The 18,925-nt window shown below is 41.6% G+C and overlaps 1 protein-coding gene across 2 annotated transcripts in view; it reads left to right on the forward strand.

Moving 5' to 3' along the window:
- The window catches only part of CELF2 (CUGBP Elav-like family member 2), a 548,864-nt gene that overhangs the window by 159,169 nt on the left and 370,770 nt on the right, over positions 1-18,925 (forward strand). Inside the window, exon 1 of one of the 2 annotated variants that reach the window (XM_054515012.1) lies at positions 13,107-13,288. The exons of the other annotated variant lie outside the window; for it this stretch is intronic. Coding sequence (XP_054370987.1) covers positions 13,236-13,288 — 53 coding nt within the window. The 5' untranslated portion in view covers positions 13,107-13,235. Of the gene's footprint in view, positions 1-13,106; positions 13,289-18,925 lie in introns of those variants that run through there. 2 annotated transcript variants of the gene reach the window in all.

Consider the following 18,925-nt stretch of genomic DNA (forward strand, 5'->3'; position numbering starts at 1 on the left):
TGGAAATTTTGTAGTCTAATAATAAAAGAACAAATGTTAATTTTGACTGCTTCACAGTAATCTGCACAGAGGAAGATTTGTGTAGCAATAGAAATCTGATCAATGAAGAAGTTGTCTTGGGATTTTCATACAAATTGTCAAGCTCTGCACATCTACTTTTTCTGGTGACATTAGCCTGCTTGTTTAGTTGCCTCTCCTATGAATTTCTATTTCAAATTTAACTTCTAGACCCTTTGTGCATATAGTATAGTGCTGTGACAGCAGTAGGACACTACGAATCCTTACAGCACTTTGCAACCTATGCTGTGTGCTCTGTGGCAAATTTCCCTTGATTTCAATGGCAGTGGCTCTGAAACTCTATCACAGGTTTAATTTAATGTCACCCTTCTGATAATATTTTGTTCTTCTTTGGTTTGACCTCCTTTTCCATTTGGAGAGCGATAATAAGGGTTAATTGCTGCAAGTGCTCGTTGATGTAAATCAGCTGATGGCTGCCGATGAGTGAGCTGGGGAAGGTCTGCAGAGCAAAGTTGTTTTGCTTTGTTTCCAGCTCAGCATCGCGGGCGGCCCCATCCTCTCTGCAGGCTCTGCTCCCACTGAGCTGTCCAGATGGTCTGGCTCCGACTGCCTTTCCTTTCATGTAAGGTGGGGAAGTGCTGGGGAAAGTTTGTGTCTGCCTGAAATGACTCATCCCCCAGATCCCCCCGGCCTCAGCTGCTGCACAATCCTCAAAAGATCCCAACGTGTGCCTTACACCGTTGTTTTCCTTTTTTTCCTTCCTAGTTTTTAATAATCTCACTGCCACATCTTGCTCCTTGAGCCCCAGAAGGATGCAGGGGAGCAGATGTTGCCCCCCCTGTTATCTCAGTAGTGTGGCAAGCTGGAGACTGACAGGCAGGACATGTCAGGATGGCTCTGGCAGGCTACAGGCACAGCACAGCAGACATTTCAGGGATTGAGCAATGTTGGGAAAAGGCCTGATTTACAGGTTTGTGAAAGATGTTACCTGGCTGAGATGTATTGGAGCTCAGTCTCCCCCCATTCCCCACTGACAGACTGATCCTTAGCTGGTAAACCATGCACACAGTGCTCATATTTCAGTCAAATCATAGCTGGAACAGCCAGGAGGATTTTAAACTAGCTTGTTTAGAAGGATAGGTGAAGGTCCAGGCAATCTAAACTCAACATTTTACCTGCTTATCAACAAAATATATTATGAGGTAATTCCTTTCTGTACCATGAATTAAAATCAAGGGAACTGGGAATTTATATTTTAAAAATCTGATACAGGTATCTTGTTGAAAGATTGCTGATTAGAATAAACAGATTTGGTATCTGTACTCCTAAACAGTTGAAAATAGCTGGAGTGGGGAAAAAAATAAAAGGAGTAGAGAGGATTTTTAGATCATAGGATGACTGGGGTGGGAAAGTGTTGTCATATATATTGCAAGAGCTCTTTTGCCATTACATTGTAATGGTTCCATATTGCTAGTTTCATACCTCCTTGATGTTTTCTTGTAGGCAGCTCCTCCAGGCACTGACTCTTCCTTGTCCTCACAGCAGCAAACTGACTCCAGTTCCTCTCAACCAACCAATCCACTCTTTTATAACACTCTTCTTACTGGCTACAGGTTAACATCAGGCCTGCTCCTAATCTTTAGTAATTGGTTCAGCTGCAACTCTTTAGGGGATAAGATTACATTCTATACCACCTTCATTTACCCTTACTGTATCCCCCTACAGGAAAGGACCTCAGAAGGTCTCTGGTCAAAGCTGGGACAGCCATGAGGTCACATCAGGTTGCTCAAAAAGACAAATCTGAAAAATGGGTCTCTGCAACACATAAAATATACTTGCCATAAAGGGTACTTAAAATGGAGATAATTTGTGGAATTATTGAATGAGTGGGATAGGAAGTGCCCAGAAGCTGGTGGTGTGAAGATCTGTGCAGGTCAGTAAGGTCCATGGATGGCAGGAGAAGCACTAAGCCCACGGCCTGCATCTGCACTGGCAGGACTGAGAGTGCACACCCCTCAGGGATGTGAGGTGGTGGCACAAAGATGTCTCCCCTGTGCTGATTTTAGCCAAAACCAGCACACTCCACTCAACCATTCCAAGCAGGAGACACAAATCAAACCCCAGGATGTGTTATTCCAGCCAGTAACACATGGAGGAGAATCTAGGTGTGATGGGAGATGGCCCTGTCCCTGGAGGTATTCAAGGGAGGTGGGACTGGAGACTGAGCACTCTGCTGAAAGGTGTCCCTGTCCAGGGTGGCAGGGTTGGTACATGATGGTCTTTAAGGTCCCTTCCAACCCATCTCCTTCTAGGATTCAATTATTCCATTTTCTGAGTCAAGGCTACTGTATCCATGCCCTTGGTAGCAAATAATAGATGATGATTTGTTTGGGGTCTTTAAGTTTCAAACATAAATGATCTTGTGCTCGATGCAAACAAAGTCTCTCCTGGACTTCATTACGTTGGATAAAGATGGATTTGTCCCTGGACTGTGTTGCCTAAGGATGAATGATCATGACAAGATTACATTCAGTACTGCAAACTGATGCACACCTGCTAGTCATTCACATACTGGTGATTTCAAAGAGATAATTTTCCAAAGGAGAAGAATTCTGAATGAAACTGATTGGAAAATAGACAGTTCTTCATTCGTGGTTTATTAGATTATCATAATTCCACAGTGAGGAAAGAGGGATACTCTTGGCTGGAAGCTTATGCTGTCCCAGTAGTATGGACAGAAATTTTAGATAAATAGAGATAGAGCAAGAGAAAATGAGGGGGGAGAAAAGGAGGAATAGGCAAAAATGAAAATTTATGAAATATATCAGGTTGTAGTAGAGAAGCCAGAGGCAGAGCAGGGGGTGGCTGTCAGGACTACAACCAAGTGGGAAAAGCTGAAGGTGTGCCAGGAGCAAACAGCAGTGCTCTAGCTCAGGGGACTGTGAACATTATTGCCACATACTGGTATTGTTGCTGGTAAGGCAGGAATAGTCTTTGGCTCTGGGATAGCCTATTTACTTCAAAGTGGTTCTTCTATCACTATTTAATTTGGGAATTTCTGCCTTTAGGATCCCTTTTCTTGTATTATTGAAAATGACATGATTTCTAAAAGTCCAATGTATTTTTCATTCACTAGGTTATTTTCTTAATTATATTTGCTGGAGATAGATTCAATTGCAGTTTTGTTCACCTTCAATTTATGTTCCTATTTCTGAAGCCTTTGGCAGTCTTTCAGAGTGTCCGTACACACTGAATTTAGTCCCTCAGCTTTAGATGATAGCTCTCAAAAATTCACATGCAGTGCTTGCAGAGGGGAGAGCACCTTTTCTCTCCTCTGAGCAGACCTACAGAATAAACCCTGATCCAAAACACTTCATTGATCTTGGTAAAGCTCTCATTTCTGCCAAACTCAGTGTCTGATGAAGTTGCAGCTACTACTCCTCCAGTCTTGTGCCAGGTTTTACAGCAGAAAGTAAAGGTTCTGTGCTACATTAATGTTCAAGTGCTGCTTTTCCATTCCAGGTGTCCAAAAACTGTCCAGACACCAAGGTCAGGATGGCTTCTCATGACAATTTTGCTCAGACAAGACTTTGGAATATCAGTTTGAGCAGTTCATAAAAATTATTTTTACCTCTGATGGTGAGGGAGAGGGGCTAGATGGGAGATAGGGAGTGGGCTTTTGTTTCAGCAAGACCTGAAAAATATTCAGCATGTACAGGTGAGGATCAAAAATGGCACTGCTTCTCCACACTGGGCTGAACACTCTGTTAAAACAGTTTCTTTTGAAGTAGTTTCATGCTTCCTTCTGTACATGAACTCTTGGCATAGGTCATCCCTATCCAGAGGGAAAGTTTTCAATAGCACATCAGGAGAGATGAAGGTGGGCAATGGGTTTCTCTAGATCCTGGGTGACAGATATTTTAGATTTGTATTTGAAACATAGCAGAATTATTTGCTCATATCACACAGGGATAATGAAATTTGTTTCAAATTCATAGAAATTTAGATATCTAGAAACATTTATTGGGAATGGATTGTCTTAAATATGTAGATTGGGTTAATCTGCCCTGAGGAGGAATTTTTATTTGCCCTGCCATGGCCATGGTTAAGGTTATGCCAGTTCAAAAAAAGGCAGCTGGGCTGCCCCACATATGCACAGGCTGCTCAATCTGTTAGCAAAAGGGGAAATATAAGAAAAGATACAAAATTCTGGCCAAAAAATATTTGACTAATAAGAATGGAACAAAAGTAACCCAGGAGTTCCTTTAAAAATACCATTCCTTTATGGAATTTCAGTGGGAAAATGGCACTCAAGGCTTTGCATTTTTCATCCCTTGGCAGTCTAGGGAAGCTTGTATCTGTTCTCGACCAACAGAGCACAGGTTAACTGGGTTGAACACCAGCCAATTAATATCCCAAGCAGGCCCCAGCTAGATGATTGTGTTTTGGGAGAAGTGTTAGGCCCAGTGTTGTGCCAGGCTGTAATATCTATAAATGACAACACGAAGCCTGAATTCACAACTGACATCATGAAATGAACATGAATTTTAGATTCAGCATCCATAATCTGTAAAGGCTGCTTACTTCTTAAGGAGATGGTTTCTAAAAGTAAAAGAAAAAAAAAAGTCTTGGGGGTATTCAAAGCAGCCTGGTTAGTGACTAGACATCTCCTTCTGCAAGAGGAAAAAGCTTTCTCAAACTACTGGGTAAGGAATAATCAGCAACAGCTGGAATTTCTCATTTGCAGACAAGCTACAAGCTACAAAGTAAAAGAGAAATATAAATTATCTGAAGAATCTACCATGAAAAGCAGCACTATCTTCCCCTCCTGGTTTCCTCAGGCAGAGACTGAACTCCTTCCAGCTGTTGAGCAACAGAGACAATTTGTAATTCAGTCCTCTCCATTTCTGTCAGATGGGGGAGCAGTGAAGTGTAAGATGGGAAGCTGAAAGAGGTAGAATTAGATTGGGTATTAGGTAGAAATTTTTTACTATAAAGGGTGATGAGGCCCTGGCACAGGGTGAGCAGAGAAGCTGTGGCTGCCCCATCCCTGGAAGTGTCCAAGGCCAGGTTGGATGGGGCTCTGAGTAACCTGTTCTGGTGGAAGGTTCCCTGCCCATGGCAGGGATAAGTTGATCTTTAGGGTCTTTTCCAACCCAAGGCATTTTGTGATTTTATGATCCACTGACCTCTGCTTGCCTGATATAACAGGAACCTCTGAAATGCAGGAAGCTTCCCAAGGACACCCCACGAATTATTAGCAACAAATCCAGTCCAGACTTGTGGGACTCAGCCTGTATTAGGTCCTACAGCTTCCAGAGAAGTCTGGATTTGCTTAGTTTGAACACCCAAATGAGGAAAGGGTGTTTTCCTTGTTTTTCTACAAGCCAAACTTTATGATGTGCAATTTTCAAGACTTCCAGTGTCTAGAGGGTAGTGCAATGTTCTAGAAAGCTGCTTCTATTAATCTCACTCTTTTTGCAGTCTTTATTGGTTGTATTTTGTCAGATGAAGCAATGAATGTTTATGCCCCAGGTTTAGAAAGCAATAAAAATGTTTTATTTTCAACATGGGGACCTGTGCTTCTCTTTATTGGAATCACAGCCTAGGCCCTGTCTGGGAGAAAAATCACCAACGTGCTTGGGCTTGTGTAAATGAGGTCAGCAAGAGAGAGAAGTGTGGCAGGAGACTTTGAGTATTTTTGAATGGAAAGAAAGCATTTCCTGTAAACAAATTATGTGTGTGACTGTGGCCCATTGTATATAGATAATTTAACCTGGGCTACAATAGCCATTCGTGCTTTGAAAGGTACAAGACTTTTATGAACAGATCTAGGAAGTAATGGAATCATCAACATGGGAATGAATGAATGAATGAATGAATGAATGAATGAATGAATGAATGAATGAATATATGTATATTTAGGTGATGCTTCTTTTTAAAATGAGTGGTCCTCAGAAAAAAGAAAAAAATGTGGTACTGCTTTTTCAGAAATTAAAGTTCCTTTAGGTAATAAACCTAAGGAAAAAAAGCTTTCTCTGCCTTTCCCTGAATTAGGACCTTTAGAGTGAACTTTTTCTATGGACAAGCTGTCCTTTAGAACTGAATTTAATGCCAGCCTTCTATTGATGAAGTAATACTGTTATGAACTCTCTCCAGTACTGTTTTCACAGGGATAACGTGTTGGGTTTTTCCTCAGGAGAGCAACAGCTCATTTCAGTGCACTCTGTGGTGCTTTGTTTGGATACACACACACACACACACACACACACCTGTACATGGATTTTTGGATGCCTGTGCCTATGCAAGCAGATAAGCACTTCTAAACAAAGGCTCCAGGGGAGTTACATGCCCAGAATCAGGACACTTAATTGGTTTTTGTGTTTATAAAAATCTCCTGCCAGCTGTTACAGCAAAAAGTTGCCTTCCTGTTTTGTCAGCTCTTCCCAGCCTTTGTAATGGGAAGGAAAAATGAAACAGTTTTATTCCTAGTGAGTACAGAAAATCCAGAATCCTGACCAGCACCAGGGTAAACTCAGGCTAAAAGGGTGCTCCTCCATGCCTTTACATGAAATATGTATGGGACTGCTCTGGCATCTGAAGCATTTTCTCCTTCCCTACTCACATGTCATCATCTTTAGGTCAATAGCAAAGCACACAAGGGACCTTGTACCTCTCTCTCTCTTTAACAGATCTAAGCTCAGTGCATAAAATAGGTGTTTGTGGTTGACACTTCAAAATCATGTGCCTGAATGTACATTAATAAATATGAATATCAGAAATGGGCCATTTATTTCACCACTTTCTTAATTGAATCTTTATTCCCTTTTGCTGCTTTTTTCCCCCTTATTTCCCTCTAGGAGTTTGGAGCTTTAAATCATTTTCTTTCTAAAGGGTATGGTATAGATCACTTATTTAAAGCTTCAGGGGTTCCTTACTTTGCTACAGCAACTCTTTAATTTTTGAAGTGGTAGAAGCCATCTGTCTCAACAGATCATGTTCTTTTACACTGAATGACGAACCAGTATTTCAGTTGATTTATACTTAAAACAGTCTTGGAAAGGAGGGAATTTCATAAAGCTGCCAATTTCTGTGTCTTCTATTAAGTTCCTAGTGTTCTGCTCTGTAGATTGCTAGGGTGGTGTCTGTCCCTCCCAGATGGAAAAGTGGGGCACAGATAAAAAACCAGTTTTCTCAATGTCAAGAAGACAGAGAGAGGAATTAACTGAACATCTCCACCTAGTCCCTTACCAATAATTATCCTATTCCTTGAATTTCTGTGATGGATAGAAAACCAGAGGTAAATATTTGAGGAGTCTATTAAAAGACAGATATGGATGTGATGCCACTAATTTTCTTTTAAAACCAGTTCTTTTAAACTTTTCTTCTTAAACCATTTGGAAATGGTTTCCTAAACATTTTACAGCATGCATGCAGCATAAATTAATTACCCTTAGGTTTACTCTCCAATGCTGCATGAGATGGCACTGGGGCTGTACAACTGCAGCTGTGGTCCATGTGAAAACATGGCCCTCACAACAAAGCACTTATTAAGGTCATCACCAAAGTTTTTATTTTCTGGGCTGTGTTATGAAGGCATCCTGAACAATAACCTTTTCATAAGGCCTCATAAGGACCTCTTGGTGTTCACTGTATGACCTGACACCAAAAGAATGGAAATGAAAAGACAGACAGTGCCAGCTTAGGCTTCTCAGTCTGCTGTGGCGCTGGAACAGTTAACGGCTGCTTTTCTCCTCTCCACCAAATCTGACCCCTGACTCTGCCAAATGGAATGAAAGAAGCAGATTGGGGTGTGCAAGGAGCTCTTTTTGAACATGCCTGGCAAATACAAGGAGCTTTTCTTCTCTTTCATTCTTTCTGTTGGGTGAGGAAGGGCAAGCCCTGCCTCCGACTACAGAAGTGCTCTCGCTCCGCCAGTGCTGCAGAGCGGAGAAACCTTCCCGCTGGCCAGGAAAGAGAAATTCAGCACAAGGACGTAAATGTTTGGCTCATATGGTGTTTAAAGTGAACTACAAACACCTTAAAAACAATTAGGCTGATGGGAGCTTGGGCATCACTGTCTCTTCAGAGAGGCTGGAAAGCATTTCTCCCATAATGAAGTACGTCGTAATAGTGATTTTCTGCTAGGTGAATAGACACAAAACACATCTTTGTTCGTGAGGCTTTTTATTGCAGCAGTTGTCATGAGCAAAACCTGAAAGTACTTGAAAATCCATTAAAAACACAATCAGGAATAAAAAAAAATACCATCTCTTGAAAGTTTGTCTCTGCAGACTGTAAAAGTGAGAAGTCGATAAGTATGAGACACATTTATGCAATTTAAGATTAATGATTAACTGTTAAAGTGCAGGCTTTGTACAATCAGCAAGGAAACAAAACCCTTCTATCTCTGCAGCTGCTGGATGAAGCCAACTTCTAAGTTACAGTGTGTGATAAGATGTGCTGAATCCCAGCCCAGTTGGCCATTGACCTGCAGTGAAACAGCGATTGCTGTCTCCGGGGTGTTTTGGTTGCAGTTCCCAATTCCCAAAGAGTAATTGTCAGCTGGATTTATGCCTGCTTGTGACTGCTTTTCCTCTGGTTCTGTACAAGCACCAGTGCATGACTCTGGGAATTTCTTAGACTTGGGACTTAAAATTTCTTGTCTCCCAAATTGTGTATTTCACAAAGAAAGAATGGACTAGCTTTAAATATTCATAATAATACTTGGACTTACTTACACACCACTTCTAGGAGTAAGATCTTTAATTATTTTTTTTTCCATCAAAATTATTAAATTCAGCCAGATTTTTTTCACACATCCAGGCCGTGAACAAGTGCTCAAGTTCCCAAGTTAAAGCATCATCTTGCCAACTTTAAAACATTTGGCTGGTCAGCAGGAAAGAAAAAGCTGCTTGTAAAGCACTGGAATGCATTTTCAATTAGTCACTCCATTGCTTAAAAGGCGAGGCATTAGGGACTAGGAGGAGAGGCAGGGGGGTGGCAAGGCTGATGGGGAGGGACAGCATGAGACAGTCTGGAGAGGAGCCTTTATCAGCCCCCAACAGCAGCCCTGAAGTTGGAGGCCACTCTTTAATAGCTGAGCTTTTGTTTAACAACAGGCTCCCCAGGGAGAGTGAGGTTTTCCTGGTAAAAGACCAAGATTTCTTTCAAATAACTTAAAATTGCTTTGTATGAAACAGCAACAGAAAATATGTATTGGGAAGATGCTAGAAGGTTATTTATTTCTCTATTATTGCCTGATAACCAGGCTGCTGGGCACCCTGACTAAAAGGCTGTGCTCTGGCAGACCTACCTTGGCTCCTAAAATATTTTGAGTGAGATAACACCCTTGAAAGGAGATTAAATAACAAACCCAAACTGCTTACTATACTTAGTTTATTATCCTGCCCAACACTATGAAGTTCTCAGTCCAATAGGACTCTGGTAAAGAAAGAGCTGGGGGGAAAAAAAATCTCATGACATAAAATCATCTTTCTATTGCTCAGTAGCCATAACTGCTTTTGCTTTTTTTAAATGCTTTGTCCTGTACTTGACCTTCAAATGTTTGTAGCTAGCTGATCTGGAACTTTTTTGACTCCACAGCTGTCTAAACTAAGGATGATGACATTGCTTAGAGATCCTTTTGTGTATGTGTGTATACAGGAATGCTGTTTTCAAAAGTATATATATATATTTATTTTAGCATGACTCAAAATCTTGGAGAGCTTCTACTTCTTTATCATATTAACTGAGAACCAGTAAGTTCTCAGTGGGGGAACGTGTCATGGCATGAAAGACACAAATTCCACAATAGGCTGGATTTCAGCAGGTAGAGAAAATTTTTGGGGTTGTTGCCTTCTGGCTAGCAGTAATAAATTTGCTTTAGTAATATTTCACAGATGTGCTGGTGGTTTCCTGGCAAACAAGCTGAAGATCATAGGAAATTTCTTTACTCAAAGCATAAAAATAAAAGTTTTGAATACAAAACCCTCAGCCCTAACAGAAGAAACAATTGGCTAAAAGCTGAGCAGGAGTCCACAAGCTTAGCACAAGAGTTAAAATAATTTTACAGTGAGTTTCTGTTTCTGTTTTATTTGTTTTCTCCTACTATAGCTACATGCTGTATGAAACACGTGAGGCTGTTTTGGAAAATCCATTGCCTGTTGCAAGTTCCTCTGTGCTAAACTTGATCTCGTAGTTTTATTTTTAGAAGGCTCATAGTTGCTGTCCTCAGTGTTGTAGGAAAAGCTGGCAAAATGCCAGCAAGGTCCTGCAAAATGGAGACATGGCTTTCCTTCCAGACACAAGAATCTGAGATTAAAAAATAGAAATAACCACAAGAAGTGCAAAAGGCAAAGGAATAAGTATATTTACTCCTGCAGTAGAGTTTTCATGTGGATATGTTGGCAGAAATAATGGAGCACTTTCTGTGGGAAGACAGTGAAAAATGTATCTATGGAAAGTATAAGATGTACTTGTTAGAGATAAAATCCTTGAAATAGACATAGTTTGTGGAAGTTTGGGATGAACAGAATAAGACACTGAGCATATTGGTGCAGTGGGGTACAAAGACAGAACATCTGCCCCCTTCTGACCTTGACCTGCAACAGGATGTGACAAGGACACAAACTTGGCTTGTCAATGTTTCAGGAGAGGTCAGGGTATTCTGATTTTTGTTTTCTTTGAAGCCTTTCTTAATTCGAGCCTGGCCATCAATATGTTTGCACGATATGAAATATTAAGTGAGAAGTTTGCATGGGAGAATAGGTGAGTGTAGCTCTAAAACCATCAAATGTGGCAATAGGGTAGAGAGGAAAGAGAAAAGGCAAAGTGCTGCTACCACTGATGTCCTCCCCAGCCTCAAACGAGGGATTAACACCTATAACAGTGGTTTCAGTGGTTTACAAACTATTGGGAGGAATAAAAGAGACATTGGCCAATCTGTTTTTATTTGCTTTCCATGCTAAAAAAAATTTTTTTAAAAAAAGAAATTTCCTCCATTCCACAAAGACACAACTGAATTTAATTTTCCATTACAAGCATCTTGCCCACCTCCTGTAGTTAAACAAATATAGTGCCCAGAGTTTCCAGAGCAGGATAGAAGCCTTATCTCTGCAGAACTGCTCAGAGATATGCATGTATCAGGTGAGAAACACCCTCTGCCCCGCAGGTTTTAGGAGAGGTGGAACATTTGTAACCCCCAGCTGTCCTCCATCTGCACCTGCAACCCCACCATCAGCTGTCCCTGATGTGTTTTTCCTCACTGCACCCCTCTGAGACAAAGCAAAACTGTTGGAAGCATTGCCTAGGGGAGGATGTAAGATCCCAAAGTCTGAACTTGAGGCCTGACTCGCTGGGCTGATCAGCAGATAGGGCCCCACGGGCTGAGCTTCACCTGGCGGGGCAGGGAGGAGGCGGGAGATGACTCAGAGCGATGCTCTGGCCTTGGAGCAAAGAAGGCATTTCGTATGAAGGTCGTTTAAAACTGGTTGTTTCTGTTTGACCACTATCAGCTGGCTGCTGTCTGGCAGGCAAAATGGTCGCGTTCTCTTTTTTTGGGCGGTGGGAGCCCTCAGTGTCACCTTCTGGCCGGGGCAAGGCTGAGCTGCCTTGGTGCCGCCGGCCAGGGGGGCTCAGGCTGCTCAAACCCAGCCCCCAGCAGACCAGGGAGCCCGAAATGGTTTAGGCACAGCTCAAGTTTTTATCTCACCAAAGAAGGAGCTAGTGGAAGATTTAAAAGTTTATTATGTCTTATAATACTCCTTATTATGTTTCCATGAGTGTGTCTCACACTACCAGATCTCCCAAATCTCTTTGTGACCACCATATTACTGCTTCTTTTAACATACAAGGGCTGATCTTACCTTCTTTTTTTTTCTTTTTTTTTTCTTTTTTTTGAGAGAGAGAGAGCTGGCAGCAGAGGGAAACTAGGAGCATATGCCTGTGATATAAATATCAAAGTGGGAAGTATCTACCAATTGGGGTAGTTTGGTTCTGACTGAACACTTCATAAGGTACTGTTTTGCTTTTTTCTCCCAAAGAATTTTAATTCGGGAATTTCCAGAAATCCTAATGAATTGGTGGAGCTCAAGGAGAGGTTACAATCATTTGCAGTAGGAATGGAAAACATTTAGGAGGGAAAAAAATGCAAAAGAAATATTTAAATAGAGGAAAATCAATGTCAAAAAGTATTACAGAAACACAAAAGAAGCCAATAAAGTCAATTTTCCTAAGTAAATACACACTATCAGCAGTCACAGAACTTTTCATATCACGATAGTAATCTGGAGGATGCTTTACCATTTATTTTTTAAGTAGAAAAAAAAAAATTGATTTAATGGAACTATATAGACACCTTCTCCCCTTTCAAACATCCAAAGGGTTACATCTGGCTTTGCATGATTAGACTTTTTATTATTCCCCCATAATAGCAGCCTTGCTTTAGATCAGTGCATTTCAAGCACAGCTTCTGTGTTTAAGTCTATCAATCCTAATAGATTTAAAGAACAGAGGGGGGGGGGAGAAAGATTATTCTGTATTCTAAAGGTTGTGAACTGCTTTTAATGCGTGTGTCTGTCTCTCCATATGGGGGTGAGGGACAAGGGGAGGAGGGAAGGGTGGGAGAGGAGTTGCATTAGAAAGTCCCTCCTTTAAAAGTGTCAAACTCCAACCTGCACAGAACAGGGAAAGGGAGACCACCACCGACCCTCAGAAAATAATATAAAAACAAACCTCAAAGGTAGAAGAAAATACCCAAAAGGAGAAGACTGCAGCTTGCAGTAATCTGTAAATGATTGCTGGCAAAGACTGGAGGCTTCGAGCTTGAGCTGTGTTTGCTCCAAAAGAAAGCCAAGAAGGACGGTGTTAATAAAGAGAGATTTAACTGAGGGCTGTGCTTGGAATAAAGTGGACTACAAAAAGGTCAAATTTGATCAGTTGGAGCAGATTACAAGGGCTTTAAAAGGTAGTGGTGAAGAAATGAAACTGGGACTGTGAAGCAATATAGCACAAGATTGATTTTGGGGGTGGAGAGAAGCTGGGACAAGTGCTTATCAGCTTGAGAAGGAGGAAGAGCTGTGCTGGGTTTGTTGTCATTCCCACACTGAGTAGAGTACTTGCTGCTTTTGTGGTTAGCCTTCCCTGCCGTGGTTTTTCTTCTTTTTTATTTTTTTTTTCGTTTTTAATATACATATTTTATTATTGTTATTCCTACAATGGTGTCTATAATCTCTGACTTGGATCCTCTGAAAAGCTGGAAAGTTTTAAGGTAGGCCTATGTTTTCTTCTGTTTGGTACAGGCATTTTGGGGTTAGCCCTAAATTAACTGGAGCTTGAGTTATAATCGAAATGCGAGCCCTGGGCTTAAGTAAGAAAGGAGTTTCTGGTAGTTAGAGCCCTTTTAAGATACAGCAAAACCTTTGAGCAGATGTTTAGAGAGACCCGAGAGAGAATTTTTAAATATACTTCTCAGTGCTACAGTGCAGTGAGGAATTCTTTTTTTTTTTTCCTTATTTCTTTTTAAGGAGAGATTGCTCTGTAAATTCAAGCTAATAGTAAAGGCTCACACCAGTTGCAACTGCAGCATTAACTCTCTGCTTTCCTTGCTGTGCTCCGCATGGAAATGAATGGGAAACTCTAGAGAAGCAAAAATAAACAGCATGAAAGTTGATCAAGAAGTGGAAAATAGTTTTGGGGGAAGGAAGGGGGACTGAAGTGCTTATTTCATGCTGTTGAAACTTCCACACTTTGTTGTCTCTCTTAAGGCATGTGTTTGGCATTTAAAAGTTGCTACTTTTTTACCTTCAGCACTTGGGTGTTTTTTTTTTTAATTTGCATAGTGAAAAATTGCCATTTGAACTGCTAAAAACGGTAAGGGAGAGGAGAAAAATCCCCATTAATATTTGCTGCAGATATTGAAGATCCACAGTGTTAAATGTCTGTGTTTAAGGCTGCTGTAAGTGCCTGGTTTTGCCTTATTGAGAATGCAGACGTATAAAAGTTTGCAGATGGTTTGCAGAAACTTCTCTAAGACATTGGAAACATCTGGGAGTGTCGATGGCAAAATGATAAAATCATTTAAATGTAAAGTTGCATAGATACCCCTCAGCTTTTTTTGCAAAACTTGAAGCTGCCTGTACTGAATATTTTTTGAGTAAATTACGGGGATTGGGGCTATGAATTGTGATATTATTATGCTATATATGTAATAATAATATTTTAAAGTATACTTTAGATTCAAAATACAATTTTTTAAAGAACTTACTGTGTTCTAAACTGAAAGAAGAAAAACAACACTTCAGAGTCAAAGTATAAAGTCTACTTACATGACTAAGGTTTTTTCCCTCACTGAACTTTCTATTTTAGGAGTTTAAAATTCCCTGACCATTTTCTGAGCCTCTGTGCAGGACTGGGCACTGAGACCCTCTGTCCTTGCCCGTGGTGTGAGACTTGGCACAGGGGGCTTGCTGCAGGCTTATTTTATTTTACTTTTCAAGGGGTTTGGGACTGTTAGCACAGGATGATGAGTTTGGATTTGACTCCAAAAGTTCCATGAGGACTCAAAGGCAGGGATGAGGAGCGCGGGGCTGGGGACCAGCAGTGGGGCAGGGACCGGAGCCGGGCTGGCTCCTGGGACTCACCACCAGCCCCTGAATGCCACTGAGGGGCTTCTGCAGAGCCCCTCCTGTGCTGCCTGACAGCACGTGTGCTCCAGGAGAGCTGTCCTAGGAATTACTTTAAGTTTTATCGAGCTCTATGAGATTATTTCTGATTGCTCTGCGAGACAAGTCAGGTGATGTCAGGCTTGGTCAGAGTTGGAGGATGGCACAGAGGACATGAAAGTCAAGAAGATTTAAGGAAGAGACAATGTGGCCCTCTCAAAGAATCCTGTTTTCTTTTTTAAAAACCCGTTTTCCATACCTGTAAAAGGAATATCTCCCAGGCACTTTTCCCCTACAGCATGCCTGAAGTTTCCCAACTTTGTGTGTGAATATGGAGACTGCAGCTGTACGGGCACAGAGCAGGTCAAAGGTGTGATTAGGTCTGGACATTTCTGTGTGGTTTCTGTGTGCGATGAGAGCAGCAGCTCTGCACAGATGTGACATTGTGCAGCACCACTGCAGGATGCAGAAGGTTAAGAGGTGGCAATAGGTAATATGAGTAGTAATGTGAGCAGAATGATCACTGGAAGGAAAAAGAAAAAGAGCTAGAAGTCATCACATAGCTCATATGGCTTGTGACTTATTGAACTGCAATACCACTTCTACTTTTCTTATATATTTCAGTTCCTCTTCTGTGGGCCAATTTCCAACCTGTTTGAGGCCTCTGAAGTTCCTGGTTTTAGTGTGCCCCCCAAAGAAGCCTGTAGCTAATATTTATAAGAAGTAGAGGAATGTTTGTGTGTTTATTTTAGGTGCACAAACCAATTCTTTCAGGCTCAAATGAGTTGATGTAGCAAATGCCACCACCAGCTCTAAACCGCTGTCCTACACTGGTAAATTCTCAATTTTGTTTACTTTTTGCACCCCCATAATTTATTCTGTGACTCCACCATAGTTTGGGGCCTGAGGATGCAGATCCTGTGGAGGCAGCAGGTGGGAATATTTACATTGGGACTTCAAAATGCCCCAGGGGCTCAGAGCAGCCTTGGTGCTGGTTACCCCCATGTCAGCTGAGCACAGCTCCTGCTCCCCAAACCTTCTGGAAGCATTTCCCTTGGCCTCTGAATAAAGGTAATAATGAAGGGAAAGGTACAATATAGCAACAAACGAGGCCGTGGCTGGTGGTGAAGCCCAAAAGGAGGGAGAGGTTGTGTTGGAGCATGAGAGGGGATTTTGCTGGACTTCACCCAGCTAAGCTGGGACAGCTAGCAGAGGTGTAAAATAAATGGCAATACGATGTGTGTGTATATATAATATTACATCAGGCCTCCCTCTTTGGTTGTGTCTGTCTGGAGTGGGACAGTGAGAGCTGCAATAATTTCTGCTAAGTCTCACCTTCCTCTAGGTGCAAGAGCCCTAAACACAGTTTAATGTGCATTTTCTTTCACTGGATTTATTCAGAGTGGTCCGAGCACCAAAGTTACTGGGAAGAGAATGCATAGATTCTTTTTTTCCCTCCTGTTGTCTCCTTTGGGGTAAGCTCCCAGCATAAGATCTGTGCTGTGACATGAGCACACCACTGCCTGATCTCCCTGTTCATAGTGGGGCTGCAATAAACACCATGTCCTGTTCTATTCCTTGCAGCCAGGAGAGATTGGCAAAACTTCAAGCCTTCAAAAAAAAAAAAAGAAAAATCCTTTAGAGCCTTCCCAGCAAACACAGTGTGCTGGCCCAGCCCTCTGCAGACAGAAATCTCATTTACCATCTTCAAAATGAGATGGGAGCTGGGATGGAGACCCCTAGTGAATAAGAGAGACCAAAATCAGCTGTCTTGATTCCAGAAAAGTCTCTTATCCCTCTTAGAACTTCTGGCATGCAGTTTTGTTCCTCATATATGACTGGACAATGGTTTCTGAAGCAACCTGTGCTCTGGGCCCCTACAGCAGCAAAAGCAAAGCTGTAGCCTGGCAAGGAGGCACAAAAAGGAGGGGAAAAATAATTCCTCAAGGCCACATCTCTTCTGTTGCTTTTCTGCCTTAATTTGGCTCCAGCAAGGCTAAATTCAGCACTATAAATCACGTGAGTTACCTATGCAGGGAAGACCTTGTACCCCTTTGCATTCCTGTCTGAAGAAATATGTGACCTTTCCACGGCACATTGCTAGGGAAAAAAAAATTAAAAGTCGGTTTTAACTTGGCTTTGTAACCTCAAGGTGAAATCCAAGGAAAAAGACTAGGAGTTTTTACTCAGAGGAGTGGTCAGCTCCCCAGCCTGGGAAGCAGGGAAATCTTGGTGTCTGCTCTGCATGCAGATGATTGGAACTCCACGAGTCCTGTTGAACCGGCCGGTCCAACTTGGCAGGTGGAGCTGGGAACATCTTGTTTCACACATCATGTGTCAGGCGGATGTACCAATTCAAATGTTCTCTCCAAAATGTCTTTTTTTTTTTTCCACCACACACACCATCCAAACATCCTGTTAATGGTTTGGTTTTTCAGGAAAAAAAAAAAAAGTGTTTTTCATGCTTGGCAAATCAGCCCAGGAGGAGCAATTTCAGCCGTGTTGGTATATGCATTATGACCTGTTTTGGGCAAATAGTCCTGTCCCTACATCCACCCCTGTTACTGCTTGGGAGTTGTGGTGGGTTAAATAGCTTCAAAATGTTCAAACTGGGGAGGGGGGAGGAAAGCAGACACAACAGCTAAAATTTGGCTGTGGCCACAGAATGATAAATTGAGCAAAGTTTAAGATGAGGCATTCTGTATTGTATTCAGTATCTGAACAAACCAGTTCATGCATGGACTCCCAACACACAAATGCTTGGAATAAGGACTAAAAAAAGAAAATATTTCACTTGTGCTTTACTCTGAGGACCTGGACAATGTTCTCTTCATCCAGTATTCAAGAAACAAAAGAAAACAAGCCCTGAAAGTTTGGCCCAGGGACACAATGCTGGACTCCATCGTCACCATGAAATACAGAAAATGGAATTTCAGATGTCAGTGGAGAATACAAATTCCCTCATAACTGCCACAATATGCTTGGTTAAAAAAATAAATAAGTGTGGAAAGAGGGTGTGTGTATCTTGTAATAACTAAAAACACATTTTAGAAATGGCTTTCCAGTTTACCAATCCAAAAAATGCAGATGGTGTCAGAGATGGCACTGAAAGGGGTGTTAGTGAGGGTTACACATGTCCCAAGTTGTGACACAGATGAGAATCACCAGGGGGATGGTGGCTGTTGCCAAGCTCTGATAAGCTAAACATGAGCAGCAAAACACGCTGTGGATTCTTCTGCTTTCAGTCTGAATGTCTAACTCTACAGTCACTCAAGTGAATAATACTGGGATGAAAAATTAAGGCCAGCTGCATTGAAGTATGAATTTTAAAAATTTTTAATTTTATTTCTTATTTGTGCTTCTTTTGCACTTTGTAGAGGACAATATGGGCAGCTTTTCTCAGTTTGGTTTTTTTTTTTAGTTTTTTGGGGTTTCTTTTCCTCTTAAAAAGGTAGGATCTATGGGATGATGCAAGCAGTAAAGACAACAAAAAACAGCAGATTAGGATGTAACACATTCCTGCATTCATTGCTGATGGGTGAGCAAGTCATCCAGTCCTCCTCTAAGCCTGTGCAGATTTATTCTTGCATCTTCATTTTCCCCTGATTAAAATTCACCATCACTCCTTTCAATAAGAGGTTATTCTCCACCGTTTTGCTAAAAACAATCCATTTTTCATATCAGGTTTGTGTACAAACTCATTACATCTTGTTCATTTGGACATGAGTTGTTAAATCTTCCAGGTGCTTTATGGGGGATTTAAACATCCAATTCAAATGAATGATCTCTCACAAAGAGGTTTGCTTACTGCTGCTGCCATGTTCCTTTGCCTAATTATTTGAATTGCCCTAACCCCTAAAACATGATATGAACTGACTGCACCAGCAGCACAGCTGTCTAGCCAGAGTCTGTGACAGTGAGGTGCAGGAACACTCTGCCAGTGATCTGCAGTTCAGGGACTTGTGCCAGCAGCTATGGCTTTTCCTTGATGGTTCCTTCCTCCATGAATTGATCTGACTGGTTTTGCAGCTTTAACTTTGAGTCCAGAACATCTGTCAGCAAAGAAATTCTGTGGTTTGGCACACTGATGGCAGTTGTTAACAAAGCAGTGTACTGGAAAGGCTCTTCTGCATGTAAATTTGTCTTGTATCCATGTTTTGGGACATGTGGAAAGTGTTTGGAGTGGATTCCCTGCTAAGGCCTTGAGCCACGGATTTCAGGTTCCCTCCTCTTGAGGGGAGGTG

The sequence above is a fragment of the Molothrus ater genome, chromosome 5 (genome assembly GCF_012460135.2).
Source record: "Molothrus ater isolate BHLD 08-10-18 breed brown headed cowbird chromosome 5, BPBGC_Mater_1.1, whole genome shotgun sequence".
NCBI lineage: Eukaryota > Metazoa > Chordata > Aves > Passeriformes > Icteridae > Molothrus > Molothrus ater.